Source organism: Perkinsus marinus, assembly GCF_000006405.1.
Source record: "Perkinsus marinus ATCC 50983 genomic scaffold scf_1104296953744, whole genome shotgun sequence".
Lineage (NCBI taxonomy): Eukaryota > Perkinsozoa > Perkinsida > Perkinsidae > Perkinsus > Perkinsus marinus.
The window spans coordinates 149,314-177,186 of NW_003208392.1; the positions used below are offsets into that span (position 1 = coordinate 149,314).

At 50.5% G+C, this 27,873-nt stretch overlaps 9 protein-coding genes and 2 non-coding genes across 11 annotated transcripts; 8 read left to right on the forward strand and 3 right to left on the reverse strand.

The window, feature by feature from the left end:
* Nucleotides 1-127: 127 nt before the first annotated feature.
* Nucleotides 128-1,391, reverse strand: Pmar_PMAR013139 (hypothetical protein; the record flags this gene model as incomplete). Its single annotated transcript, XM_002776362.1, has 7 exons — nt 128-285; nt 325-389; nt 432-497; nt 681-791; nt 838-890; nt 1,090-1,231; nt 1,279-1,391. 7 exons carry the CDS (start codon nt 1,389-1,391, stop codon nt 128-130), a joined length of 708 nt encoding a protein of 235 aa, XP_002776408.1.
* Nucleotides 1,392-2,233: 842 nt separating this feature from the next.
* Pmar_PMAR013140 (hypothetical protein) lies at nt 2,234-3,216 on the reverse strand (the record flags this gene model as incomplete). Its single annotated transcript, XM_002776363.1, has 5 exons — nt 2,234-2,336; nt 2,392-2,547; nt 2,591-2,736; nt 2,880-3,052; nt 3,099-3,216. 5 exons carry the CDS (start codon nt 3,214-3,216, stop codon nt 2,234-2,236), a joined length of 696 nt encoding a protein of 231 aa, XP_002776409.1.
* Nucleotides 3,217-3,634: 418 nt separating this feature from the next.
* On the forward strand, nt 3,635-5,388 carry Pmar_PMAR013141 (Rab11b, putative). Its single transcript, XM_002776364.1, has 6 exons — nt 3,635-3,714; nt 3,836-3,992; nt 4,390-4,513; nt 4,568-4,660; nt 4,919-5,030; nt 5,081-5,388. Exons 1-6 carry the CDS (start codon nt 3,684-3,686, stop codon nt 5,224-5,226), a joined length of 663 nt encoding a protein of 220 aa, XP_002776410.1. The 5' UTR covers nt 3,635-3,683; the 3' UTR covers nt 5,227-5,388.
* A 1,222-nt stretch (nt 5,389-6,610) lies between these two features.
* On the forward strand, nt 6,611-8,045 carry Pmar_PMAR013142 (hypothetical protein; the record flags this gene model as incomplete). Its single annotated transcript, XM_002776365.1, has 9 exons — nt 6,611-6,767; nt 6,831-6,922; nt 7,109-7,163; nt 7,243-7,310; nt 7,353-7,436; nt 7,488-7,589; nt 7,632-7,722; nt 7,775-7,886; nt 8,000-8,045. The coding sequence occupies 9 exons, from the start codon at nt 6,611-6,613 to the stop codon at nt 8,043-8,045; spliced, it is 807 nt and encodes a 268-aa protein (XP_002776411.1).
* A 238-nt stretch (nt 8,046-8,283) lies between these two features.
* On the forward strand, nt 8,284-8,900 carry Pmar_PMAR013143 (hypothetical protein; the record flags this gene model as incomplete). Its single annotated transcript, XM_002776366.1, has 3 exons — nt 8,284-8,404; nt 8,554-8,683; nt 8,810-8,900. The coding sequence occupies 3 exons, from the start codon at nt 8,284-8,286 to the stop codon at nt 8,898-8,900; spliced, it is 342 nt and encodes a 113-aa protein (XP_002776412.1).
* A 2,592-nt stretch (nt 8,901-11,492) lies between these two features.
* On the forward strand, nt 11,493-13,033 carry Pmar_PMAR013144 (Pyridoxal phosphate phosphatase, putative; the record flags this gene model as incomplete). Its single annotated transcript, XM_002776367.1, has 5 exons — nt 11,493-11,642; nt 11,870-12,026; nt 12,214-12,340; nt 12,410-12,509; nt 12,854-13,033. The coding sequence occupies 5 exons, from the start codon at nt 11,493-11,495 to the stop codon at nt 13,031-13,033; spliced, it is 714 nt and encodes a 237-aa protein (XP_002776413.1).
* A 12-nt stretch (nt 13,034-13,045) lies between these two features.
* On the forward strand, nt 13,046-13,275 carry Pmar_PMAR013145 (4-nitrophenylphosphatase, putative; the record flags this gene model as incomplete). The annotated part of the gene is made up of 2 exons (XM_002776368.1): nt 13,046-13,187; nt 13,229-13,275. 2 exons carry the CDS (start codon nt 13,046-13,048, stop codon nt 13,273-13,275), a joined length of 189 nt encoding a protein of 62 aa, XP_002776414.1.
* A 261-nt stretch (nt 13,276-13,536) lies between these two features.
* Nucleotides 13,537-14,252, forward strand: Pmar_PMAR013146 (conserved hypothetical protein; the record flags this gene model as incomplete). The annotated part of the gene is made up of 3 exons (XM_002776369.1): nt 13,537-13,729; nt 13,896-14,030; nt 14,086-14,252. 3 exons carry the CDS (start codon nt 13,537-13,539, stop codon nt 14,250-14,252), a joined length of 495 nt encoding a protein of 164 aa, XP_002776415.1.
* Nucleotides 14,253-15,218: 966 nt separating this feature from the next.
* On the forward strand, nt 15,219-15,300 carry Pmar_PMAR013147. Its single transcript has one exon. It is a non-coding gene; the product is annotated as a tRNA-Ser (tRNA).
* Nucleotides 15,301-18,183: 2,883 nt separating this feature from the next.
* Pmar_PMAR013148 lies at nt 18,184-18,257 on the reverse strand. The gene has a single exon. It is a non-coding gene; the product is annotated as a tRNA-Arg (tRNA).
* Nucleotides 18,258-18,689: 432 nt separating this feature from the next.
* Nucleotides 18,690-23,653, forward strand: Pmar_PMAR013149 (Phosphoribosylformylglycinamidine synthase, putative; the record flags this gene model as incomplete). Its single annotated transcript, XM_002776370.1, has 16 exons — nt 18,690-18,842; nt 18,887-19,145; nt 19,190-19,254; nt 19,505-19,640; nt 19,691-19,776; nt 19,825-21,156; nt 21,200-21,694; nt 21,746-21,988; nt 22,039-22,480; nt 22,531-22,532; nt 22,661-22,748; nt 22,828-22,958; nt 23,008-23,117; nt 23,161-23,335; nt 23,386-23,506; nt 23,622-23,653. 16 exons carry the CDS (start codon nt 18,690-18,692, stop codon nt 23,651-23,653), a joined length of 3,870 nt encoding a protein of 1,289 aa, XP_002776416.1.
* Between the last annotated feature and the right edge of the window lie 4,220 nt (nt 23,654-27,873).

The following is a 27,873-nucleotide window of genomic DNA, read 5'->3' on the forward strand; positions in this document are numbered from 1 at the left end:
GCCTCACACACGAATCAGCCACGCTGGCGCACCTATTGTCACTGGCAATGCCCACCATAGGCACATAGCGACGCTATTAGTATAGTAGTGCAAGATCAGAGGAAGCTCTTCACAAGCCAGTGCCGAGTTAAATGCGGTCGCGGCGCTTAGGGTCACCTGAACACACAGGGATACCATTGAAGGGACGCGGGTTGCCCACCAGCCACATCAAGTAGATATAGCCCAGTGGATGCCGCAGCAGTCTCCACTGATCGGCCGAGACTTGGTCAACGAAAGCAGCACAAACTGCAGAGCATACAGGTCCTGTAACAATGACACAAGTACCTTTGCAGTGTCCATCCATCTCTACAGGCTGACTCCTCGTAAGGGAGAATGTATCGTGGAAATACCTGACTGCTATTCCCACCCTCCTCAAAAGCACGCCAACTGACCTCTGGCCGTCCAGGCGGGCCTGTACCGCCGCTATGCCCACAACAAAACTGCTGCAGATGTTGAACCTATCAATGCATCGGATCACTCCAGCAACGAAACTGCTCTGTTCCGATCAGCCGTATGGGTTGAATCGGATGGACTACTATTATTAATAATATTGTCAACATTATTAATTGTGCTCGACGATGAAGGCGTTAGAGTTCGATAGCATCATATCCCATTGTACAGCAAGGATCACTGGCCCTTACATGATTTCAGCGGCAACGATAATAAATAGAGTTTCCATCCAGACCGCCGAGTAGCGCACTAGAGTGCCAGCCCGACCAAAGATAGCCACTGGGGATTCACTGGTTCTATACCTATACATGGGCGAGTCGATACAAATCACTGGACATACCCACTCACACTGCAGGAAATATACCAAGACTGAGCCCCTGGCCGTGAACTGAGAATGCAACCTGACAACAGCTCCACCACGACCACAACAGAGCATCGCCCACTCACTGCAATCACTGAGGCCATAAGGACCACAACCAGAGGTAGCAGGAGTGACGAATGCCTCGGGTAACAGTAGCCTCGGGAGTAGAACGCCATGAGCCAGGTCCGAGCCTAGTAGTAAGCCGTGATGAGAATATCCTAGGTGTGCTGATACCGCACCTTCTCCTTAACTGCCAATGCTGATGATAATAGGGTTGCTTCCTCCACGTCCTCCAAAGACTCCATCACGAGCCGTATATCACTCTCAATCGACCTCTCCCTGCCTCGACTGAAGGCTGTGAGGAGGTGTGCCTCACTAGACCTGCAACAACAGGCTATCTCAACTCATACGGGCACACCTAGACTCACTGGCTCGCCAGACAGAGGGTGACCAAGATCCGCATACTGGCCGCTGCGACCAAAAATGCCGCAAGGGCCGGTCGATCAGTAATACAGCCCATCTGAGCACCATAGGGCTCCATCACGACTGTCCAGGGTAGCTGCCTCACCCATACAACTGATCCTATCAGTGCACTACACCGTAGTACCACTTCCGTATAGTGGACCACTCGGACCAACATACGACGATCCTCGATGCTATCAAGGCGGTCTTGTAAAGCTGAAGAGAGTTTATCAACCACTGAGTGGCTCCTTCGCATGAACCCATATGAAAATCATGGAATAGCCAGCGGGTGATCCCCATTGTGGAGATCCTCTCGCACGCCAGACTTACTCTCGTGAGGAGAAAAGAAGTCATCCATGTCTCCTGGGGGAACATAAACACTCGGAATTTTCACCTGAATGCACAGCACTTCCACCGTCTGCTCTTAGTCAAGTTAGGCAACTACGATGAAGTGACTCACTAGACTCTTGTGACCCCTGCCAACTCACAAAGATGTCCAGCCAAGTGATGTTCTTCATGGTAGCCACAGTGCAAAGGGAACTCAAGCTCATCTCGCCAGACTGTTTGTCCTCTAACCCTATTCTGGGTTTGTGCCGAGCCGTTGACGGTGCGCTGTCAGGCAGAAGTGTAGCGCTAGAACAGTTGAGACTAACCCTAAAGGGCGAACGCAAGTAGACGTCCTCACGCATGATTGAACGCTTACTCGAGTGGATCTCCCAGGCCCAAAAGACACCACACATCGGAAGGCCTCCTCCTATCGAGTGGTCCCCATACGACCAAGTGATAGAGGAGGAAGCAGCAGAGACCGAAGCAAGATAGACATGTAACCGTGATGAGGACCCCCCAGGTGAAGTCCACGGCAAATGAGTCAAAATTAACAAGATGCAAATAACGTAGTACCGCCAAACCTGATGGAGTTGGTCAAAACACTTCCTGGATGGTCGAGCACAACTCACGCTTCTCGCCTTCTATAGTACTCGGCCCGCTAGCTTTCCGCATCACATTCACTTTGAATTCCACGTACCTGTTAACGACATTGCAGCACCACACAGAGTAGTTGGAAATGGTCGATTTACTACCCGTCGTGAGACAGAGTTGACCCAATCTCGGGCTCCCAGATCATCTCAGCCAACTCGTCAGCATTGTTAATGAACTGTGTACTCTTTCGTAAGAGCAGCTGCAGGCAGTCTAAGGCGCCATGCCCCACTGCTTTCTCTAGAGGGGACCTCCGCCACCTGAGCGTAGCAAGCATCCCGATGATATTTGCCGGCCGCCTACCTCCAACCCTCAACTGGACTAGCACCAGCATCAACAAGTAGTGGTAGGATGTCACAACGGTGTGGTATGACCATGTACGCAGCTGTCTCCCCGCTCGCCGTCCGAGCATCGATATCAACGCCAGGATACTCCAAAAGCAATCGAACCTGACCACAGGCGAGGCGAAGTGAGAGGGACTGCTAGGTACCATAGCAGAAGGCCGCAGTAAAAGTGACAAGAAGAAAATTCTCCTTCATCAGCACACCCGAGGCAGAGCTCCCGATCAAAGTAGGGAGTCATTCCAGCTCACCGTATCTCGCTGCCCCATTGCCGCAGCCTCTTGAATGGCAGTCAGACCAGTGGAAGCATCTTCAGTGTTGAGGTCGAGGGTGCCACCCGTGTTGGAAATATCACGGGGTAAGCCCAGCCCGTCCCCTATTGCTGATAGAGTTGAACTTGTCAACGACCATTCCTGGAGGATTTCTGAATGAGCACCCATGTGCAGCCAAGGCATCGTCATTGGGTCTACCCTTGACATCATTGGTGCTCCTATTCTGCCTAATAGCACTCGCCAAGTCAGCACGGAAGTCTCTGGTCGGGATCTCATCGATCTCTATCTGACCACGTAGAGAGTCGAGATCACCCATCGTGATGAGGATACTCTATGGTAAAGGACTCACCAAGACAGTGGCCGGGGCTTCGATAACGATGGCTACTACAGAGCACATGACGCCAGCGATGATGAGATGGAGGTGGCATGCTACCTTCATAAGGACTGCTCTGAGCGATAGCAGTTTGGAAGTTCCAAGATTTCTTAATCTTGCATTCTTGCCAGTTCTTGAAACTTCGCAACGCAAGTAACGAGCAGCATTGGACTAGCAGCCTAGCACCACGATATTACTGGGTGGGGATTTGGGCGGGTATCGTTGTGTCTTCTGAAGGGAAAAGGGAGGTAACGCCAGTAAAGGTATTCCTTCAGCATTGAGGAACACCGCCACTGGCTGGTGAACTTCACGGAATGCATAGAGAGCTACTATTCGATGAACCTGATCTTGCTGTTGTCGCAGTTGTGAATCGTTTTCCGTTTCTTGTTACTACCAACTCCCGCGCTACCATGGACGACGAATATGACCATCTTTACAAAAGTACTACGGGCAGGCGGCCTGTGGGCTCAAAAATCAGCGTACCGCTCCTCGAATTACTCGCACATAACTTCGCTGACAATGTTCCATGAAATGGAAGAAGCAAGCGTCGTTACCACTTCAGTCGTCCTAGTCGGCGATGCTACCGTTGGCAAGACCCATCTCTTGTCCCGATATATCAAGGGTACACTACCCCGTGCCCCTACTGCAACGATAGGTGTGGAGTTCGCTACGAGGACGGTACCTCTTGCCGTTGGTGGCACGGTTAAAGCTCAGATTTGGTAATACATGGTCGCTGATCAGATTGACGACTTGTGAATCTCGCAGAGTAGAAATAGTGATGGTAGTAGCACCGTGGCAGTCACGGGTTGGAGTCTTGAACTCGGGTGAATCTATAGCAAATTTTCGTACGCGTTTCCTGTGCGACCTTCGTGTAGGGGTTACCGAAGGACTGCCCGTCGTACACCCTGCTAGTGTTGAAGTATATGATTGGTTTTCTCACTAAATTAACACACGATCTTAGGTAGACGTGTACCAACCTAACGATAATTTCCCAAAATTTCCTCGCAATTTCCATATTTGTACCAACACATGTGGTTGACCTGGTCAACTTGACCATGTGCATATATCCCCACACTGCTCCTTGCCGTCACCTGGAGTGGGAATATGGCGTATCAGGGACACAGCGGGCCAGGAGCGTTATCGAGCAATAACATCAGCACACTATCGCAGAGCAGTGGGTGCCTTATTGGTCTATGACGTTACCAGACGCAACACCTTCCTCAACTGCTCTAAATGGATGGTAACAGCGGCTTGTCCAGCTGAACTGTGGAGCCGAATTTGATATTGATCTCAGGAGGAACTTCGGCAGAATGCTGAGCCTGATATCGTCATACTGTTAGTCGGCAACAAGATCGATCTAGTGGAAAAGGATTCTTCTACGAGACAGGTGATAAGAAGAGGCACGTTCGAGACTTCAAGCGCCGCACTGGATCGGCCGTTATCCGTGGATGCTGTTATCACACGAATTACGTTTTTCTCTGTTCGAGCAGATAGATGATAGTTAGTAAAGTAGTATGGTACCGAATTGGTATTTGTCGGAGTTTTGGTATGAAACGAGAGTCTTAGCGGAGCGTTGTAGTTGCTTCCAGAAAATTTATTCTTTTTGAATGCGTGTGGGCTCCATATTGGAATCGTCTTGGTGTAGGTAACGACGGAGGAAGCCACGGTATTTGCGAAGCAGAGCGGTCTGTTCTTCGCTGAGGCCTCTGCAGTGTCGTCTGTGAATGTCAAATTCATATTCGAGAATCTCCTACAAGGTGATCGTGTCGCTCCTTTTCCACCGGAGTTGATCTCATCGTGTGATCAGAAATTTATAACCAGCGTAGTCGAGCCCAGGCCGAGGGGAAGTCTCAGCAGGAGCTTACAGCACAAGGAGGGATGAAGATCGCCCCTCATGAGCACGACCGTTATGCTAATAACTGCAACAATGAGCTTCCCACTTGCCAGTGTTGACGCTGTATTGTTGTTGCCTCTCGAGTGGAGGGGACATCCAGTTGGGGGCTGAGTATAGCGTAATGACCAATTCTCGCACTCCTACTCTGCGTTGTAGTTTCGTAAGGCTCTATGCAGCGAGGAGGAATGTGCCTAGTTACATCAGAGTGTCATATTTCTGCTACTACTTAGTTTTCTTATAGACCCTCGTGAGCTGAGTAGTGGTAGTGTCAATGAGGGGTTGAGTCGAAGGTAGAGCAGTGGGGAAAGGATTAATGGATTACGTTGTAGAGCTGTAGTGCTCGCGTAAAGCCAATGATGCACACTGAAGCCATCGGCCCGTTACCTCAAAGCGCGGACAGTAGGCGTAGCAGTAGTTCCTACCGAGGTGAGGCCGTGGGAGAGCTTGCAGAGTTATTGATGGTCGCAGGTGTTAGCCCGAAGAAATGCCCTTCCCCGACGCACCTTGCTAGAGTGCCCGGGTACGCCCCCGCCCAGGCCCCACCGTTTGGCTATGTCGAGCCAACTGTGAGTAACGACTCCTCGGCTCGGTACGCTGGCCACTCACTAGCTGTAAGCTGTGATGGTAGGTGGGCCACTGAGTGATGCGTCTTAGAGTCGGCAAGGTCTGCCGCCCCCGCCTGTGGATGCGCCTGTTTCCTTCCCGAAATCGGCGGACTTCCGATATGATGGAGAAACTGTGGAGCTCCCAGTGAGTGGCTTGTGGTATCTGGCATGATCGATATGCTTTCTATAGTCATTGGTAGCTGTGGATGTGATTAAGCATGTATACGAGAGTACTGTTGTTCGTACTAGGACTGTGAGGTACCTATGTCCAGTCGAGGCTCGAGAGTGGCTGCTGTCGGCCTACCTCCCGTGCTCGGCAGCATCAGTGGTGAGTTATGCTCGCCTGGTTGTGAACCTGAGTATTGCTTATACCCGCAGACCTCAGCGAGACGGCTTCTTATGGTTCGTCACCATCTAACTATGCAAGGTCGACAGAGGGCAGTCCATTGAAGCGCGTCGGTGGCCGTGGTTACCATCACCGACATGTGCCGTTCAGTGGGCCCTTGTACGGCATTTAGTGACTACCAGTAGTGGTGATCAGGCATGCCAATGGGAGATGCTCGTAGTTGCAATGCAGCTAGAGTTGATGCCGCTTCAATTCCGCGACCAACTGGCTTGTCGGAGCCGATTCGGCGTCGAGGGGGCCGCCGATTTGAGACCGACAAGACTGGGGTCAGCTATGATGGTAACCGCCAAGGAGTGAACCTGTCTTGTTGTTAGCGACCACCATCGGCCTGTAGCGTATACACAGCAATCGATAAGGGAAATGCGTCTTGCCGGTTCCTGAGGTCGACGACTTATACTGTATAGCAACTATAATCGAGCAGTAGGCTGCATCATGGTCTCAGCTCAGATACCTGCGTTACAGTCAGCAGTCAACAGCTCGGGTGTAGCTCTGGGCATCATAGCTCAGCCCTTTGCTGAGCTCTCTTGCGATGAGAAGGACGTGCCTCTCGTTAACTATGGAGAATCAGGGCCAATGAGATGCCCGCGATGTAAGTCAGCGACACGGTTGAAGTCTGGGCCCCTGTGGAGATCTTGGCTTTGGTGGTTGTCAGGTAGGGCCTATGCGAATCCTGCTTTCCAATGGATTGGTGGCGGCGAGGAATGCATTTGCAATTTCTGCAACTATGTGATGGAGGTCCCACAGGTGTGTGTGGTCATGTCCATCGATCTCGGCTGGTATCAACACGACTTGAGGTCGGTGTTCACAGACAACTCTGTGTGGAGGTTGACGACGCAATTTCGCAAACCATGGTTTATTCAACAACCACGTTTTGCCGAGATCTCGCCACGAGAGAATATGCAGATGTAACCCCTGGCACTGTACTAGTAGATACACCAGTGCCCTGTTCCGAGTATGCGGGAGAGGCCGGAGCTCCAGTTCGGGAGTGTAGACTATGTGGCGCCATCAGACTATCTACGTAGTCTTCTTCATTATAGTACCGGCTGCGACTAGCAGGCCTTCAGGTCCTGATGGTTCTTCGACAGAACGCCCACCGGGATTCTGCTTTGTCGTTGATAGTGGCTACTACAGTGTAGGGGGGACGGCAGGCTACATGAGCATTAGCTGCGCTCAGGTGGCATCAGGGATGTTCCATCAGATCATTGCTAGCATGCGGACACTGCTTCCTTACATGCCAACAGCGAGTGAAATATGCTTAGTAGCTTCGGGGCACTTTCAGTGTCTTTTAGGAGGGCTTTTACGAGTTTAGATACTCTTTGATGATGTTATTCATTGCTACCGTTTGAATTCTACGGATGAGGCTGAGGAGATTATTGTCGCTGATGTGGACGAACCTTTCCTCCCGATTCATGTGAGGCATTCCCTGTGGACGTCCGTCACACCGTTTTGTCAGTCGAGCGCCTTGTTTGTGAGTCCACATTCGAGGCAGGAGGCTATTCAGAGGCTGCTAGACTCGGTCGTACGAGAGGTCGAATCCAGTAGAAGTAAGTTCTCGGCGGTACTTCGGGCGCTCAGGCCCTCGAAGACTTTTATCAGGGCCTTCCGTGTCGTGTGGTTTTGCAGCGCTTCAAGTGGCCACGCAAGGATTGGGTATGCACGGTGGTGGAACTGTGTTGATGTTCTGTGGTCGGCCTCCAAGCCCCCATGGGTCACAGCATATCATACAGCTATAGGTACATATCCTGACGTTGGCATCAGTTGTGCGCAGCGGTCACGAAGTACGGTTTGGAGAGTAGCCCCAATGGTCTCCTTGGAAACCAGGTCCAACGGTGACGACCGATCGAAGTCCCGAGTGGAGGAAGGCTGAGTTGATGCCGAAGAACCCTAAGCTGTGGTCAGACCTCCTGGCGGAATGTGTGGCGAACGCTGTAAGTTTTCTTGCATGCCATTTGAAGTAGAGAACTGGCGTCAGGTGAGTGTCGACACGTTTACGGCTGTGGCATTTTCTCCGGTGGAGGAGGACCATGCTCGCCTGCCGACACTGTGCTACCTCGCGGCCAACACCGGGGGGAATATTCACGTTTATCGCTCTTTCACTGTTGAAGATGTGTGCTGACCTTGACTGGTGGAAGTCGGATGTGGCTCCTCAGGATGGAGAAGCTCTTCACTTCGACATAGCTCGAGCAGTAACTAAGGCAGCTGCATACGGATGTGTTGTCCAGGCCCGTGAGAGGGGTCCATGGCTTTATGTGTGCATCTATCCGCTCTAGCATGAGTTCAGCCAATCGTATAGTTTCGTATTCTGGAGAATGAACTGTAGTGGTCAGTAACCATCTCCATTAATGTGGCGCTAGAGGCAACCACTATCTTTCTAGGTGTTTCTCGAGGTCTGTGTATTGACCGGCATCTGAGCAGATGGTCTCAAACGGCTTCTAGACATCCCGCCGTGCCTGATCCTCGTGGAGGCTTCCTGGTACCTAGGATAGACTGTGATGCTGTTTTCGGGTACGCGAGGGTGGACGTCTAGTTGGAGGAGATTTCTTGTTAGCTCGTTCAGTCTGAATTCCCAGTCGCGTTACTTTTCCTTATGCGTAGAGTCTTCCTGCTGGTTGGTGAAGTGTTTGTTGTCAGATTCTCGATTTACGTGGATGAGGATCTCCCGGCGAGATATGCCTACTTCCAGCTGGCCGTGCTTCATCATAATGCAGAGGGAATCCGGTGAGGTCATCGTCTGGTCCAACTGATATGTGTTCTTATGTGAAACCTAGAGGTTGGGAGATGAGCTTTAAAGGCAACGTGGGAAAATATGTACATGGTTAACTACATGTGTCGGTGACAGTATGAATATTCTGAGAAAATTTCAGGGATTTTTTATTGGTTTCTGCACACTTCTACCCGAATCCGTATGTAAACTCCTATAATTAGCGAGGAAACACCTGATCTCAGCTGAGGAAAATGAAGAGCGGACAAAGGCATGAATAGCGTCATCAACGCAAGGGGATGGACTACTGTCATTAACACCATTGTCAACTTCTTCGTTACTGTACATACCAACGCAATTTTGTCGGTGATATTAGCAGACAAGACAATCTAATCAGTCCATTCAGGGACTTTACATTTGAATACTCTAACTATTTCATGATGAATAAAGTAACGAATTATCAAGCTGGAATAATAGTCTAACGCTATCGACTGTTGCCTCTTGTGGTATGCGTCACTGGAATGCGTGAGTTTTGTTTGCTCCAGGCTGTTGCGCGTGCATACGCTGCGACTTTCTGTGTCCACAAGTGTCTCGGCGGCGTATCGATCACCAGATGTTGAAACGTTGATTAACCTCCTGGCGCGGCAAGCGGCTGAGGAGATGCTTGTTACGGGACAGCCTCCAAGGGTGAGTATATTACCTTACTAGTGCGTGGTCCGGCCGATTTAATGAATGAAAATCATTTTGAGTACAGCTAAGGGTCGACTCACGCGTTACTCACTGATGCACTGCTCTAGGAGAAGCTGATCGGGCAGTGCACTGCGATATTGCATGGCTACAGGACCAGCTGTGCCTCCATGCCAACACAGAGAGGTCAGTGAATGAACAAGCCAAGATATTTGTTCCTTGCCTACGTCTTGACGTTCGCCCTTATTCGCAGATACACAGCTGTTATTACCAGAAACGTTGAAGTTGATGCCGCTCTACGTTGGAGGGTTACTCAAAGTACAGCATTCCGTCTGTGGTTCTATCGAGTTCGTCCGATGCAGTTGCCGGCATTCCGCCCTGTCGCAGATGTGCCGATGGATGAGCGCTACGAGTGCCTCATGAGCCTTCTGGGTTATAGTGTGTCTCAGTCGACGTACAGAGTCTATCCTAGACTGTATAGTCTCCATGATATGCCCGTAGGGAGGTTACATGCCGATGTGGGAATGCCGAACTTCAGGACGTTTGTGGTACTCCTACAGAAGTGGAGGACAACGTACACCTTCCCACAACTATGGCTGCATCTGCTGAGCAAGTAGGCATTGTAGCGGAGAGGACTTTCCGTTGACAGATCGGTTAGATATCGTCGAGAGGGATCTACCTCATCGACAACGCTGAAGTTTTACGACTATACGTGGGCTCCGCAGTCATTGAAGAAACTCTTCATGAGCTGTTTGGAGGGCGAGAGGTGAAAGATCTCAGTCATCCGGTAGCATCACTGGAGTAGTTTTGGCAATTTATTCATATCTCTGCAGATGGTCTCGCCCGAGACTAGCGACTTTGCATGCAAAGTCTGGTGTATTATTCAGCAAATCCGGAAGGATAAAGGATCTCATCCGTATTCATGGTTGCTCCTCTCTCATAGTATCGTCTGCACATCAGGTTTCAGCCAGTTCGGGTGGTCTTGCCCAATACTCGGGAGGAATCACGCTTGTTTGCAACTCTTAGTGAAGATAGAATTGGTGGCGAATTTAGCTATATAGATCTCCTTTGCCATGTAAGCTGTAGATCTATGGTGGAAGCGTATTGTGCATGCACATCTCATTCAGCGTAGAAGCATCTCGCTCTCTTGTCGTGTTCTGTATCCACTTTTGTTGATCGTAGATACACCGGCAGGTCAATAGTTGGAGATGACGATTAAATTGTCCTCAGTACACTACATGTTTTACCATGACCGCCACAGTGCTATTCATAGTCTCGAGTGGAAGTCTGTCTTTGAGTTCAGTCCTTTGCATCGTCGAACTGGATACTTCTACATATACCACACACTTGTCATCTCATCGAGCAGGAGATTCGGCAGTGTTGTACGAGATAACTTTTTTATTCGACCATGGTCCACATTTTCTGAGAGTGTCGACTATGGTCGAGTAAGAGAAATGAACTTGACTCTCATACCGGATACATTCAATCTTCTCGGCTTCGGATTTCCACTGGAAATCCCAGAATACTGAAATTTTCAGGCATCCTGGCTCTATAGAAGTACATCAAGTCATGTAACGTAATGTTCAGTAACGACATCCCTCATCATTGTCTAGATGAAAGCAATAGACCTTCATTACATGACCAATCTGGTATCGAATAGATTCTAATAGGTGTGTTTGAAACTGTTTACAGGGGTTACCTCTGTTCACACAAACGCAGCGTTTTAATGAAGCAGTAACATGATGCAGTGGGCAATCACACTAGTGCCGTCTGGGAACATAATTATAGAGCGCTTCACCGAAGTGTGCTATTTATGCTAGCACTTGCAACAGTGTGATTGGTACATGGACGATGAGAGACCGCCTTGTGAACGATCGCGTAAACGCATATGTTCGAGTGCAAGCCCATTGAGTCTTTCTCAAAACGATGCCCTCTAATCACGTGACTTGCATAGATGACGTAGTTGCGAACTACGATAACATCATATTTGACTGCGATGGTGTCATCTGGCAAGGTGGGCATCTGATACCCGGAGTTGACAAGTGTTTGAAGGCTTTAAACGATGCTGGCAAGGAGGTACGCATTGTTCGAGGACTTACCACTGGCCGCTAGTGTTGGACTATATGTTTGGTTTCCTCAACTGAGCTCAGGAGTTTCCTCGCTATATTTACACACGACGTAATGTGAGAGACTTCCTCAGAATTTCCTTGTCCTTGTCAGCGTCTGTAGTATCATCATGTGCATATTTTTCCACACTGCGAAACCCTCGGCACTACACGTTATTTTTGTTTCCCCCTTGTCAGAGTGCATTTATGACGAATACGAGCTCGAGGTCCCGAGCGGGCATGCGAGCAAAGTTCGGCGAAATGGGATTGGGTGAACTGTGCTCTGAGAAGATGATGTTTCCTTCTTGTTTTTACACAGCGAAGCTTATCCAGAGACGACACCCTCACGCTAGACGTGTGTAATGAGAGTCTTCGTTCTCTCCAGTGCCAACAGTTTTTCAGCTCGAAGTTTTCAGTTATGTCATTGGAGGTGAAGGCATAGTGGAAGAGCTCGAATCAGTAGGAATATCGTGTACCACAAATACCGGCCTTGCGTGTACCAACGGTTTTTCAACTCCTGTATAACACTCACGTCTAATCAGGCGGTGAGCCTTTGGGTGAGGAGAGGTTCAGAATAATAGCAGAGGAGATGGCACGAGAACTGAATTCGAAGATCGATGGAATCGTTGTTGGTTGGGACCTGGCGTTCTCATTCGAGAAAATCTGCAGGTGTATTATCTGCTAAACTGTTGACGGAGCTCTGACGTGTGCGTGCATACCATTGGTTTTGTGGTTTAGAGCTTCGCTGGCCTTCCAGATGGCTGGGGAGGAGTTCTTCTTCTACGCAACTAATGACGATTCGTTCGACAGGATGGGGCCTTGGAAGATCCCTGCTACTGTGAGTATTTTTCGAAAGAAGTTCTGTCGTCGTGTTGTGAGTCATAGATTGTTGGTCATCATCGTAGCTGCGATGAGGTAATCGTCCTGCAGATGTGCATCTGTCGCCTGTTGCTCCATTGATGTTGTGTCGTGTGATTGGGTTTTGTAACGATGCTAAGATGCCATGAGCATCATAGCAATGCTATAAGCAGATAAAATAGGCTTCTATATTATGTTATTGGATACATGCTACATAATGGCGTTGTTTTGTGCACCCCCTTTCCACGCTGTTGAGACTATCAGTCGGTTGCATTTCGTTATCAAACTGATTTGGAGATTCTGTGTGAGACCGCTCTTTGGTAGGGTGTCATCTTGGCTTCAATCAATGCAGCGGCGAGGTTCAGCGATCGACAAGATGCCCAAGTCCTTGGAAAGCCCAATCCCGAATTTGTACGTATATCTAGTATCCGCTGCAACCGTTTCTGCAACGCCATAGCGACTACGTCCGCCAGGCCCATCAGGTTACCTTTGCTTACGATATAGTTACGATTTGTCATGACTGAGCTGGACTTCGAGCCATCCCGGACGTTGGTCGTTGGAGACAGGCTCGACACAGATATCCTCATGGCCCAGCGTGCTGGTGTTGCCTCTTGCTTAGCTCTGTCGGGATGCTGCTCGAAAGCCGACCTGGAAACTAGTGAGAATGAACAAGTGATTTGTGGTATCACGCTCCGTTAGGTAGCGTGAAACCAGATTTCGTGATTGATAGTGTGGGGACTGCATGACTGTTGTTTTCCTCTGCCGAAGAGTGTTTCAAGTGTGTTCCCCCGGTTGTGCTTTGTGCAGTCCTTTTGGTTGATAGAACTGTGTACTTTCGGCCTATCGAGACTCTTGCGGTCATAATACACATGAAATTTGCGATTGCATTCATGGGAGGAACGTCATGGTGAGGTGTCACTAATAAGCCTACTGGGATAGTTCTATCAGTGGGGAGCTTGATTCTGAGTTGCCGTTACGTTTCCTCATAGATATTACATTCAGTCGTTATGGTCGAGATGAGCACTCAATCATCCTCGATAGAGGTGCCCCGTGGTGCTTCTACAGCTATCAGAGATATCCAACGAAGGTTCACTGAAACGGCCCCACCGGCAGCTTGCGGTCTCAGAGTCGCTCGAGCTGCCGGGCTCGTAGCTGAGACACTGCAGTGGAAGGGGGAAGGGTCGGAGCCGTTGAATGAGGGTGAGTCTTGTGTGTGATGTGTGTGTATTCTGGTATTCACGCCTACTTTTTCCAAATGTATGATTGGTTTAGAAATTTTTTTTACGTTCTACTAGTGGGTACTGAATAGATTCGTTTTCGGTCGGGCCTTGGAAACCTCCGATGCGGTTGAGTTGTTCATCTACAGTCGAATCTGAGAAGCTCAATGATCGACTACATGCACTCATACGACTAATACTCATCACTGCTAATTCTCTGTCCATTGACGTTGCCGAGGCGGCAGGGTTGAAAATGGCGAAAAACAAGGCGAAGTATCCTGCGGGTGAGGGCTCTGGTTAGCGGTCATGCATTGCGGTTCGCAGTGCGCATCATTTCAGATATCGTGAAGGGCTCCTCGGCTAAATATAACGAGTATGAATCCTATACTCCGAGGAAGTGTAGAGTTGGGAGAGCCCACGATGTGGAGACACTCGGGCAGGTGGCTGAAGAAATGGCGGAGTTCGCCAAGGACCGCGACTGGCTCCAGTATCACACGCCGAGGTAACGAGGGGTTTTTTCTCCGTGTACATATAGTCATTATTTGGCGATCAGAAATCTCACGTTGGCCCTGTGTGGTGAGGTTGGAGAACTCTGCGAGTTACTCGTTGAACGGGATGGCAGCAGCAAATGCTCGAACAATGACCCTGTGGCCGAGGAGATATCCGATTGTTTGTTGTGAGGCTCGGTATTGAAATGGAAGCTTAGCAAGAATTGTATTGTTCTCGTACATATACGTTGTCATCACCTGTGAACCGATTCCACTCACCGCTCGAGCGTGTGAGCACCTCACAGGTCTCATATGACCAGCGCTTTGGAGCATGGAAGCCCGTTATCCAGAGTTCTCAGGTACGCTGTTCGCATTGTTACGATATGCGGTTTGAGCCTAGACCTTGAGAAGTTGCTCGCCTACCAATAATGAGGAGTTTGCATGTTTTCTGGCATTGTGTTGGACCACTTAGAGGGAATCGTTGGCAGCCGCATTGACTCGATTTGGAATTCTTGTGGAATTCATGTCTTCAGCACTGAATAGACCTATTTTACGATACACACGGGGTGATGGAGGTTAGCAGTTCTCAAACCTGGTGGTTACACACTATTCCCCAGGGAGATATCAGACAGACGGGATGCTAGATACTTGCCGCTGTCCAAAGGAGCCTCAATGTTGATTTGCAACTGTCCAATCTATCACACTGGCTGGTCAAAGCTTGCTCGGATCTCATACTCGCGGCGAGGGATAGTTGGCCAGACCAGCTCGGTCTTACTCGATTGGATCAGCACTCGCCCTCCGCGGCGTTATCTTCGTCGTTGACACTAATGCTATTTCGCAGATCTGAGACTCGGGGAGACCTCGACATTGCTCCGATTTTCAAGTGAAGTACACTACATAGACCATTCTGAATTCGAGCCATTTGTTACCGTGCAGTCTTGTACTCTGTCGCATATAGGTGCCTCAGTCGAGAATATCATGTAAGACACTTTGGCCGAGTGGTTAAGGCGGCGGCCTGCTAAGCCGTTGGGCTCTGCCCGCGAGGGTTCGAATCCCTCAGGTGTCGTTTGCTCACGCTGACTGTATCTGAACTTCACATGTTCTCTCATTTATTCAACGTATCTCTTCAGTTTCTCCGCTTGCATGTCTTCCTGTTTCAGTCTCCTGCTTATTCGGTAGCAGTCATCTGCTTCGTATTCTACGTAGGTCAAGAGGCTTCAATATCATACGCGAGAATTCCGCTTACAGTAGGAGACCGCCTCGACCAAACCTACTACGAAGCAGACCTGATCGTGAAAACATCACTATGACACGACGTAGCATCATCCCTAATGACCACTGACTACTGTTGGAGTGAAGTACAAGTTGCACTCCACTCCAACAACGAAATTGTCATTTGGTTGGACTCCTGTCCTCCGATAAGCCTGTACTGCACAACGCGAGGCTTACACGGTCCCTCATCTGTGTGATTCGCATGGTGTGAGTATCCTAGATAAGCGTTCTACCGGGAGTCTCTTCAGTGGATACTTTTAATCGCATGACATCTAAATGGCTTGAGGTTCTGCTTCCCATTGCATTCTTGGCTGCTCGGATCGTTGCCAATATCGTCCAGCCACTCGAGCGGGTCGGAGAGCGCCTGGGAGTCCGGATGAAGATTGGAAATCCGGCTCAGGAAATGTTACTACTCGTAGACAGCATGGGCTCGGATACTGTCGTGGTAGTAGGGCCCATGGGTCTTTTTGTCATTGTTGCTCTAAAATACAATAGCCGGAGAATACTTCCGGATTTTCCAACGATGCTCTCCCCTTGGATTCAGGTCTCGTGTGGGTCTAAAGGCCGACAGGGCGCATGTTACAGAATCGATGCGAGCGATACTGTGGAGCCATGCAGGAACCCGGCAGAATGTTATGCTGACATACCGAACTTTGGCGATTTCTACGATTGTCAACCTAGCAGGGAAATGGACTGGCGTAAGGCCCGAAGTAATATGACGGTGGTGGAAATATGCGTCGACTGAGTACCGACGTACGACCGCTGAGGCACTTGGGACACCACAGAGAACTCTTAGTAAACGGTGCACTGTTCCTTCGTCTCGTTTGAGTCGGAATAGAATGGCAACAGTCTCCACTGTACGTGGCCCTGTAATTCTGTATCGATCAGAAACGGTTCATTACATCAATCTCGACGGCCCACGTTACTTCAAGTATGAGGGAATCGAGGTAGGCCATAGGCAATTGGAATAACCCCCAATTTTTCGCTTGGAGGCGACCCTCAGGTCAAGGAGCTGGCATCTATCAGTTCGAGCAATAAGAGCGCTTCTATACCACTCCGAGTGGCTCTGGATGGCACTGAGGGACTCAGTCGTGGTGTACTATAATGGGGACGGCATTCTGGGGCGAAGCAATGCTTCTGTCATCCACCAATATCAATTCCCATGGATCTTTCTCCTCTCCTCAAGGTATCAGTCAATGAGGATGTGGCTGGCGTGCTAGGGCTCGCAAGTAATAGTAGTCTCATATACACGGCTATGGATAGAGAGACTGCTATCAGAAACTGCCTTCACTTGCCGGAACGATTCCACCGTCGCTGACTTCTGCAGTCCTAAAGCTCCTCTGGCGGGAGTCACTCTCGACTTGTCCCAGTCGCGACTGATTCTGTGGGAGAAAGGAGCCCCGATAGCAAGTGTCTGGAGCGAGGGACTTCAAGACTCGGGTCCGCGACTTCCACGCTACCCTGGCTTCATGGTGTATGCTGTTCGCCTTGGTGGAGCGCCTGTGAACCTGTCTCAGTTACCACCCGACCATGTGCAACTTCGGGATGCTTACACCGGACATTAGCTCGAATTGGTTAGCTGTTGCAAGTAAGTGGTTGTGGTGAGGCTTTGAAGCCTCAAGAACGCCCGCCATGGGCACTGCAGGTACTTTGCATGAATGTTTGATCGTTCCCTCTGCTCTACTAGAAGCTCTCCTTGGGTGGGCGTCAAACCTTCACTGTAGCAGCAATCGGACCTGCACAGCGGATGGCCCATTGCCGACGCTGAGCTTTCGGTTGGCAGAGGATCCGTAGGAAGTCCTCCTGGCAAGGCATGTGATAAAGGCGCTCAGGTCTTCACCATCCTTCCATCTTCCTCTGGACGCATTACTTATGGAGGATAAGAAGAAAGTTTGCCTACAAAGCTTCAGCTCACCAGTGACCGGCGAGTTCACCAGCACGCCCATCATACTGGGAATGCGAGCACTGCGTGCTACGTTCGCCAACATAACCTGGGTTGGTAACGAAGTGGCGCTTGAAAGGTTGAGACCATCGAATGAGGCCGCCGCTAGTGCTCAGTTCGGATGCGCTCTGTTGCCCGTTTGCGTAGGGCAGCAACGGTACTGTACGACGACGAACTTCAAATCCATATGCCTGGACGTCAGTTACGACTCCCGGACTAACACGTGCGTCGATCCTGTGTGTTCTGCGTATGCTCTGATGGCCGTTGACGAAGAGAGCAAAACATGCGTGTGGTCCATCTGGGGTAGTATTAGTTCTCATGGGTTCGACTCTGTATACTCGTGTCTTGTGTCAGTACCCTACGTCTTCGGTATGCTAGTAGTGCTTCTGTCCGCTGGAGACATTCTTTCCCAGCGGTTATACCGGATATGTGTTCGTCTAGCTGCTCAGAAATCGCAGAGCTCACGTAGTTGACTGTAATATTCTAACACCTGCTTCCGGAGGTATCACTTACCGTTTGTTGTGTCAAGTGTTGAGCGTATGTGATTCTGATGGACCTTATTCTCACGGGAAAATAGGAGGTTCATGGTTGCGCAATAGTGCACGCCCCGGGGACAGTACTCAATCTTGAGCCTATCTAGAGTAGAATAAGCCTGTGAGGCCTCAGAAACGACAAGTTCTTGATCAAGCACAAGGTACAAACGACATGACGCACCGTCCAGTTTTTAAATAGAACTACTCCGGGCGGGACTTGAACCCGCAACCTTTGGATTAGAAGTCCAACGCTCTATCCAATTGAGCCACCGGAGCTGTATATTAGGTAGAGGCAACTCCGAGTTACTGTATTAATTGTGATGAGGATAAGCGCTCCTTCATCCAGACCAGTCGCAGAGAATGTGGAGTTCTCCAAGAAACGCCAATTGATCGGCTGAAACCGTCGTTGTTCAATGTTCCGATGAATTTCCGAGTCTACATTGAAAATATTCCCCAGACGCATTATCTCGTTTTCTCTCTCTCATGACACAGTTTAGGCCCTAAACTTCAGGGTTTGAAAAGTTGGCAGTCTATTTGGGGGAGTCTGCTTCAGCACGATCATTTTGGGTTAATTACCATAGTCGTAGTTTCATCCCTAAGGAGCTGGTTGTACCACGCCACTTCTCATCCGCCAACGTCACACTACTACCCTGGTCCAGGTGTGAGCTTGATAGATCGATCGTATGCTTTTGTGAAAGCTGAATTTCTATGAGCACTGTAGTGGGGTTTTCGACTCTTTGCCTGGCTCGAGTAACGATGACTGTCCCTGCCCCGATCCGCTTCTACCGCAGAGTCGAGCCCAAGCAGTCCGAGGTTGCCGGGGTCGTAGTCCTTCAGGGGGAGATATGTTTCAATGTTCAAGTAGTGCGGTTGGGGAATTGCATACTATGTAGAGATATGGCCAGGTACAGTCATTGCACTGGTACGCCGGTACAGGTGGGCTCACTGATGAGGAGGAGAGTCGTCTACTGTGGCTCCTTCAAGAGACTTTCCCTTGTACTGGCAGTGTCGTTACTAAGGAAACCTCTTTGCCGGCTACCAAGGATGACCATTCCACTGAAATCGTCGAGGTTGGTCCACGACAACAGTTTGTCACAGCTTGGTGCACTAACGCTGTGAGCATCTGCCTGTCTGCGGGTATTGCTAGTGTGGAACGCATTGAGAGTAAGAAGTAAGGATCCAGATCATCTATACTACTATCATGTCAGAGACAAGGCGGTACCTCATCCGAACGCCGTCATCTTCCGAAATACGAGAGAAGTTCTTGGCTGAGGTATTACCGTTTCCAGCAGAGGCCGATTGGGCTCGAAGTCAGACTGTGTGGAGATTCGTCTCATTAGATACCAGTTTGGTAAAATATTCACATGGTCAACCACATATGTTGGTGACAATATGAAATTTCTGAGGAAATTCTGGTTAATTCCTGTACATTTCAACTCTACTTTGTACATAAACTCCTAGGATTAGTGAGAAAACTCCTAGGGTCAGCTGAGGGAAGCGAACATATATCACAACACTGTTAGGTACACGATAGAATGACTGAAATGGAATACCCCGCAGACTCGGGCGGCTTCCTTTACGCGGAAGCTGCAGAGCCGGCTCCATGGGGTGAAGTGGATGTGATGTCAGAAGGGAAGGACGCTCTGAAAAAATTCAGTGGTGATGTTATTGGAGTGGCTTTGGGCTAATATGTAGAGTGTTGGTTTCAGATGAGCATGGTCTAGGGTACGATCCCCAGGATCTGGATTATTACACCAAGCTGTTTAGAGACGATCTCAAACGCAATCCTACCACTGTGAGTCAGTTCGGCCACTTACCCTCATCACCGTCATTGTATAATCAGGTCGAGTGCTTCGACTTGGCCCAGGGTAATAGTGAGCACTCCCGTCATTGGTTTTTCGGAGGGAAGCTCGTGGTGGATGGAGAGGAGGTTCCTCACACGCTGTTCCAACTCGTAAAGCACCCCTATAAACGAGTTCAGCAACGCGAGAAGGAGGGGGGTCGCCCCAATGCCTCTACAGTGGCGTTCAGCGACAACAGCTCAGCAATACGCGGAGCCGCCGGTGGCTTTACTGGTCTATTGCCTGACTTGACCACGGGGGAATTCTCGGAGGTCTCTCTTATCTACGATATAACCTTCACATGTGAAACCCATAATTTCCCATGTGGCGTGGCTCCGTTCCCGGGAGCTGAGACTGGCACTGGCGGGAGGCTGAGGGATGGGCAAAGTACTGGTCGAGGCAGTTTGGTGTTGGCGGGCACGGCGGCTTATTGTGTGGGTGCTCTTTACCTTGAAGACAGCGAACGTGAAGTGGACTGGGAGGACAGGTCGTGGAAGTATCCCGGCAACCTGGCTAAGCCGGTCGACATCCTCATACAAGCATCTAATGGTGCTAGCGATTACGGTAATAAGTTTGGGGAGCCTGTTATCAACGGATTTTGTCGGAGTTATGGTGCTGTGGTCGGAGGGGAGAGGATCGAATGGGTGAAGCCTATTATGATGAGTGGTGGTTTGGGTACTATGGACTGTCGTCACCGACTCAAGCAGCTACCGCCGATGCCAGGGGCGGCAATTGTCAAGTTGGGCGGACCTGCGTACCGTCTGGGGGTAGGGGGAGGGGCGGCTAGCTCGATGGTAGCGGGGGAGAATCAGGAGCATCTGGACTTCAATGCGGTCCAGCGTGGAGATGCTCAGATGCTGCAAAGAGTGAACAGGGTTATTCGTTACCTTGTCGAGATGGGTGGAAACAATCCGGTTTTGTCCATCCACGACCAAGGCGCTGGAGGGGCTGGTAACGTGCTGAAGGAGATTGGCGAGCCCACGGGTCTTGAAATCGACATGGGACATATGTTGACGGGCGACCCTAGTCTGTCGGCGTTGGAATTGTGGATAGCCGAGTACCAGGAGAACGACGCTTTGCTCTTGCCTGAGACTAAGCTGGGCCTATTTGCTGAGCTGTGTCGCCGTGAGGGTGCACCGTGGTCGAAGGTGGGCAGTGTGGTCACTACTGGGAGGTGTAGGGTAGTCGATAAGGAAGGGAAAGTACCAGTGGACCTGCCGTTGGACAAGGTGCTATGTAAGATGCCACAGAAGACGTTCCATCTCAACAAGCCGAGAATAGTTGAGCATCAGCTCGGTGGCTTTGGAGGGGACATAAAGCGGGCGCTGTGGAAGGTGAGCGCTCCACTGTCGAGTTGTGCATGCATCCTCCTTTCAGGTCATGCGCCTGGTTTCGGTCGGCTCGAAGAGGTTCCTATGTAACAAGGTGGATCGTTCAGTGACGGGTCTTATTGCCCAGCAGCAGTGTGTTGGGCCCTTTCATACGCCCCTGGCTGATGTGGCGGTCACCGCTACTTCCATGTTGAGTCTACAGGGCTCGGCGACTGCTATTGGGGAGCGGCCTATTGTGGGACTGTCTGGTGACGATTCGGCCTTGCGAGCTATGGCGAGGCTGGCGGTAGCAGAGGCTCTCACTAACTTGGTATGGGTGAAGGTGGAGAACATAGAGGATGTGAGATGCAGTGGGAACTGGATGTGGGCGGCTAAGTTGCCAGGGGAGGGGTATAAGATGTTCAAGGTGGCGGAGGCTATTGACGAGGTCATGTGTGGCCTTGGGATTGCCATTGATGGTGGGAAGGACTCTCTCAGTATGGCAGCCCAGTGCCCCAATAGAGAGGATGGACCACAGGGCCAACAGAAGGAGACGGTGAAGGTAGGTGGTGACGGGCCGAAGATGGGATTCGTCTGTCACCCTCGTTGCCAGGCACCTGGCGAGGTTGTCGTCTCGGTGTATGCGGCGATCTCTGATGTGACGGTTAAGGTCACCCCAGATGTGAAGCTGTCACCATCTGAATCAGTGCTACTGTTCGTGGACTTGGACACATGCCCGTCCCTCAAGGGAACCTCTCTGGCCCATGTTATGCTGCAGAGCGGCCATGTGGATGGGGAGGGGCGGATCAGCGATGTGGATGTGGATCAACTCCTTCATGCTTTCCTCGTTACACAGGTGATAGGACCATGGGGACTTCCTTTCCTTGAGCCTTGTCCCCTCCTCAGGACCTGATCGCCCGAGGTCTCATCTCAGCGGGCCATGACCGCTCTGATGGTGGGTTACTGGTCGCTGCGTGCGAGATGGTGATAGCTGGCGGTCATAGCGGTTACCTCCTCTCCATCGACGAGGCCAATATCCGTCCTGGTCCCGACGGCAGCCCTAATGTGATGGAGTATCTCTTTAGCGAAGGCCCTGGGTTGGTATTGGAAGTCGCCACGAGCAACGTGCCCACTGTGATATCGGCATATGGGGATAAGAGTAAATGTCGAGTATTGGGCAACGGTGTGAGTGGTAGCACGAGTATTGAGGTGGAGCTGAGGTCCAAGGGAGGGGCTCGAAGGCAGCTCATGAAGGAGAGCGTGGGGGATGTCCGACTGCAATGGGAGAAGACGAGCTTCAAGTTGGAGCAACTGCAAGCTGACATCAACTGCGTTAAACAAGAAAGAGGTGAAGTTATGGTATTGGTAGTAGTTACGGAAAGATGTTGTTTTTTTCAGAGGTAATGGCGTCCAGAAAAACAACACCTCCGTATCGACTCACCTTCGCTCCGCTGCCTCGTGCACCGGCATCAGCCCAGCGAAAGATACGCGTTGCCATAATCCGCGAGGAAGGCTCGAATGGTGACAGAGAGATGGCAGCGAGTTTTTGGAATGCCGTGCTCTCCCTGTTGATGTTATTATGAGCGACATCGCCACGGGCCGAGTCACATTACAAGGTAAGAAGCCTAGTGGAAGGCTGCTGTGATCAGCGGTGGTGTTTGAGAGTGGAATGTCCATCCTTGTTGGTGACTGCAGGATTCGCTGGGGTCGCCTTCGTGGGTGGTTTTTCGTATGGAGATGTACTGGACTCTGCCAAGGGGTGGGCGGCGAAGGCTACCTTCAACACTAGATGCCGCGATCAGCTGCAGAAGTTTTACGATGAAGAAGTAGGAGTAACAAGGGGACTTCGATACCTTACATTTTTCTGTCGTTCAGTGCACCTTCTCCCTCGGGGTTTGCAATGGCTGTCAGCTGATGAGTCTGCTGGGATGGGTGCCCGGCAAAACAGACAAAGGCCAGCTGCTTGAGCTCAGCCACCGCCCGAGGTGAGATCGTGTTTGTATTCATGTCAAGCTCATCATATTTCAGGTTCATTCACAATCGTTCGGGCCGCTATGAATCTCGTTTCGTCTCCGTCGCGCTAGATGCGGCATCACCCGCGACTGGTACATGGTTCCGGGGTATGGGAGGCAGCGTCCTTGGTGTGTGGGTGGCCCATGGGGAAGGCAGGGCTCTTTTTCCTGAAAGGGATGTCTACACCAAGGTAGTATGCCTCAGGTAGTTATCAATTCTCGACACTGCTGTATGTTTCAGGTTATCGAGTCTCATCTAGCGCCCCTGCGCTATGTTGATGATCAAGGTGCTCCCACATCGGTTTACCCCTTCAACCCGAATGGTTCTCTTGATGGGATTGCTGGGCTGGTGACCCCTGACGGTAGGCATCTCGCTATGATGCCACATCCTGAACGCTGCTCTATGACGTGGCAATGGCCGTGGATGCCGAGAGAGTGGAAGGGGATTAGGGGGAGCCCGTGGGCGACTATGTTCAGGAATATTGTCGAGTGGGCGGAGAGCAGAATGACTCCCGAGTTTGGCGGGAGTAGAGCTCCGGCATCGAATGTAGACGACATGGACCTTGACGTCGAGAAATTGAAGGCACTTTGAGCTGGTGTGCGGGGGTGGCAACGATTTGGATAGATTATGATTTCTATTAATTTGCTCGCAGTAGAATGTTTCGATGCCACTCAGAAACTTGAGTTCTATAGTTATGTGCACTGCTGAGAAGAGACGACAAATGACAAATGCCAACGACAGAAGTCGTCGGCCATTGACGAGGTCTGAACGCACGTGTGGATTACTCTCGATTCTGAAGCGTTGCAGACGGGCAGGCGTGTCTTGGGATGACAAGTTGTCATCGACAACTGCATCTATTGTACTTCGAATTATAGGGAGGGTAAATACAACCGCTATATGACAACGTATATGGCTATTAAATGCAATTTACAGCAGATTTCCTGTTAGAGGACATGTTATCCCGCCATTCACGCGTGATGAATGACATCTCTCACGGCGAGCAGTTATCAAAGACGGTATTTAATCGTTTTCCTCGCGTGACGAAGATTGAGACGCTTTCGGTGGGATAACACGTAAATCATTGTGATGGTTGTATAGCCTGTCAGTGCTCCCTTCCCGGGTTTGGCAACTCTACTCTCAATATTCCAATACAACAATAGAGACCATCATTTTACTATCCTGCAAGCATGCTACCATCGACTGAGGTCTCTCGAGCTCCACTGACGCCTGGTTGGCCAGACTTGGCGAGCATCACTGCCATTTTCGTGAGGAGAACTGTCGCTTGCTGCCGCATGATGGGATCTTCGCTATTGCGACTCAAAGCCAGCAACGCACGTTGCCCGCCGAGCATTTCGATGAGTTCAAGGTTGCTGTGATACCCGCATGCATCGAGGAAGAGCTTGGATACGAATCGAGATACGCCTGTGTGAGAAAACGCATACTGCTAAACGAGTTGACCCGAACCTACCTTCGTCGAGAAGGATTTTATCCCAGGATGAGCCCCTCGACCGCATCACAACCCGGTTGTGCACACCGTAATGCTTAACTATGTATTTAATCATGAACGCAATGAGATCCCTCCCGCCCTCCTCTACAAGCAGTGCACAGCCGTAGCCACAACTACTCCAAGACACCTCTATGATCCCCAGACCAAGTTTTATGCAGGAGAGTGTGAGAGAGCACAATTGCAGGAGACGGTGTCGCCGGTCGCATCGAAAGAGCTGAGATGTTCTTCCCACCACCCCTAGGGTTCGATCAGAGATGAGATCAATGTTGGCAATCGGGTTAGATCCCGCTCGTATGAATTGGGCCATGGAGATCGCTTTCAGTTGGGTTAGGGTCATCGCGACAGCAGGAGCGTGCGGTATGCAATTATATAAACCCAACCTGAAAGAATACGGTAGCCAGTCTTATCTCACGTTCGCTGTCGGCGTGTTCAGATCGAAACAGCGCTTAGCTGTTTCCGTTCGAGTCGTGTATGTTAGGCCAGTTGGAATTGGCATTCAAATATCACATGCAACTAGCCAGTGCGGCAAGTGTCTGCAGCTGCAGGTTGCTCTCGTCGGCCATCATCTTCCGTGCCTCTCCATCCACCTCTCCCATGAGGGCTAATGTACAAGTAGCTAAGGCCTCCAGTAGTAGAGGAGGCACAGGGAGGATACTATCCACATCTTGAGCAGTTCTGATTTGATTCAACTACAGCATGCTGATTCCGTTTATATTGAGCACCTGCGTCCTGACAGTCCTGGGTGTGCTTTCTCTGGTGGCCGCACACACACTGTGAGCATGTAGAGAAGCAAATCTCTAACCGTGCGATCGATAGGGTCATCAAGACAGGTCTCAGAATTAGTAAGATAATGGACGAAGATCCCATAAGGCATTTCAGCCACGAGTGGCTGACTATCATCCGGAGGGCTCTCGGTCATTATCTGGGTACTTCAAATGATGCAGCGGAACATGGAAAGGTGGCTCACAAGAAATGCCTCTTCCTTGATGCCGTAACCAGCAAGGATGCTAATCATCTCCTCAACGATGTGCCCGTAATTGCTGACGAATACACTGTTAATCGTCTCAGAGGTAACGGGGAGTCTGTGAAAAGGGGCAGCGATAATAGGAAGGGCCAGAAGGGCTGATTAGCACCACCTGATTGTCGAGATAATCGCAACCAGGGTCAAGATAGCTCCCTGTGTAAGAGAAGAATCGGATCTCAAGACCCGTAGAAGCTCCCGGATCGGGGACTTGACGGTACAGACCTCAACGAATGCGGCCAGGAAATGATTCTGATTGATAATCAGAGAAGCATGAGAATACACAGCATACTTCTCCTCTACGGGCATCCATCAGTACTGTTAATGCTGAGGCAAGTATACAACCTTGAACCATCGTGAGCTCATCATCGGAGGACATGCAGCGGACTATGATCCTGATAGAGGCTACAGAACAGAGGGATCTAGCATTCTCACCGAGCAAGCGAACCGAGTATCAGCTTTGGATATTGTGATGCTGCAATGAGAAGCCATTGCCCCGAAGGTTCAGCAGGAGAAGGCTCTAGAGGGCCACTCGACCCGATGACTACGCGGCGGGCTCTAAACGAGCATGTGATTCTATTCTACACTGAGGGTCATCATTCAATACACCTACCGTATGTCAGGAACGACATGCGGGGGCATAGAGAATAGCTTCAATGATGACATCGCGGAGACCTCTGGTCCTGTGACCGGGTCTTTGAACCCACCACTACTGACCAACACGGTGAGCAAGCGCAGGACAGCCCGGTCCCCATAAAGAGGATCGGGTTGCCGATCAATGGCGCTGAGTAAGCCCAGCATAACCTCGCCGGATAGTAAATGATCACACGCATGCCTGTGTGCAAGCAAATACCGCTCGACCTCTGATTGTGACATGGGATAGGAACGATAGTCATTTGGAAGGTTAGTTGGTACTTCAGTGTTGACCGACACATGAAGGGCGCTGATGAGTACAATCCGGATAGCCACCCTGAGGTCTTCAACACTCCAACAGTTAGCGGATGAAGTTGACGCTGCGATGATTCGATGCAGAGCAGAAGCAAGATTAGAGGCCGTAGCTGCATCGTGCAACATGGCCACCCAAATTGGCTTGTAACGCAGCAGGTTAGATAAGACCTGTAGAGCTCGGCCAGAGGTGAACGCCAGGAATCTGACTTCACCAACTGATCGAGTTTAATCCGCACGGGATCCTCACCTAGCGTTGCGCATGGTATCAGATGCTCTACCTTCTTCATAAAGACTCCCTCTCTTTGGTATGGTTGAGTAGAGGGGACATTGCGAACAGTCCAATAAGAGCCTCGATAGCTCCATTGATGTGTCTTCAGCAGATAATGGAGATTGACCTGACTCGACAACACCCGGTGAGGCCGAGGCCATCCCAGAGTTACCAATAACAAGTCTGTTGAGGACTCGTTCCCCGAGTTTGTCCTGGTCAAGGAGGTTGCACATGAGGACGAGTAGAAAAGTGAGCTCTTGATGGTGATGCTCCGCGTCCCAGTTTTCCACGTCAGACATGCGCTTCTCGACCTGTGAGCAGGGCCGAACGGCACGGAAACTGAACCTTGTCGGATCACCTCGATCTTATACTCTCTCATGACCACTAACAAGCGCTGATAGAGCGACCACATCACTGGAAGCGCGTTCACGTCTGTATTAGTAATGGTCACTATCATCGATGATGTCACCGACTGTTTCGCAACGTATCTACGCATGCTACATGAAGGCTAAATCTTGAAGCTGTACAGGCTTTGCTCATAGAGCTTGCCAGAAGCGATGAGTCGAGAGAGGGAGCACACCATGCTGGTCGTACGCGGATGCCTCAGTGAGAAGGGTCTCCTGGTTTTCTGGTATCCTGGCTATGGTAGCCAGACATCGACTGGCCAGACGGGAATGTATTCGATGAGGCCAATGACTGATCAACTGCAATAGGAAGTGGCCAAGACCAGGCCAGCTATCGAGGATCCTGAAACCAGACCATGCGTGGGCAAGCGGACGCAGGCTTGGATTAGATCATGTGGACACCGAAATGGCGAGGAGAGGGAAAGCACCTCCCTTACCTAGCTGACTTTTCCGGTGGTGTACGTCCGACACAGAGGAGAACTTGACCAAGAACGTGGAGGAAAGTTGTGGTAGCGCAAGGCGGCCAAGCTTCCATCAGTTTTTGAGATACCTCTAGCAAACCGTGATGACCTATGAGCCC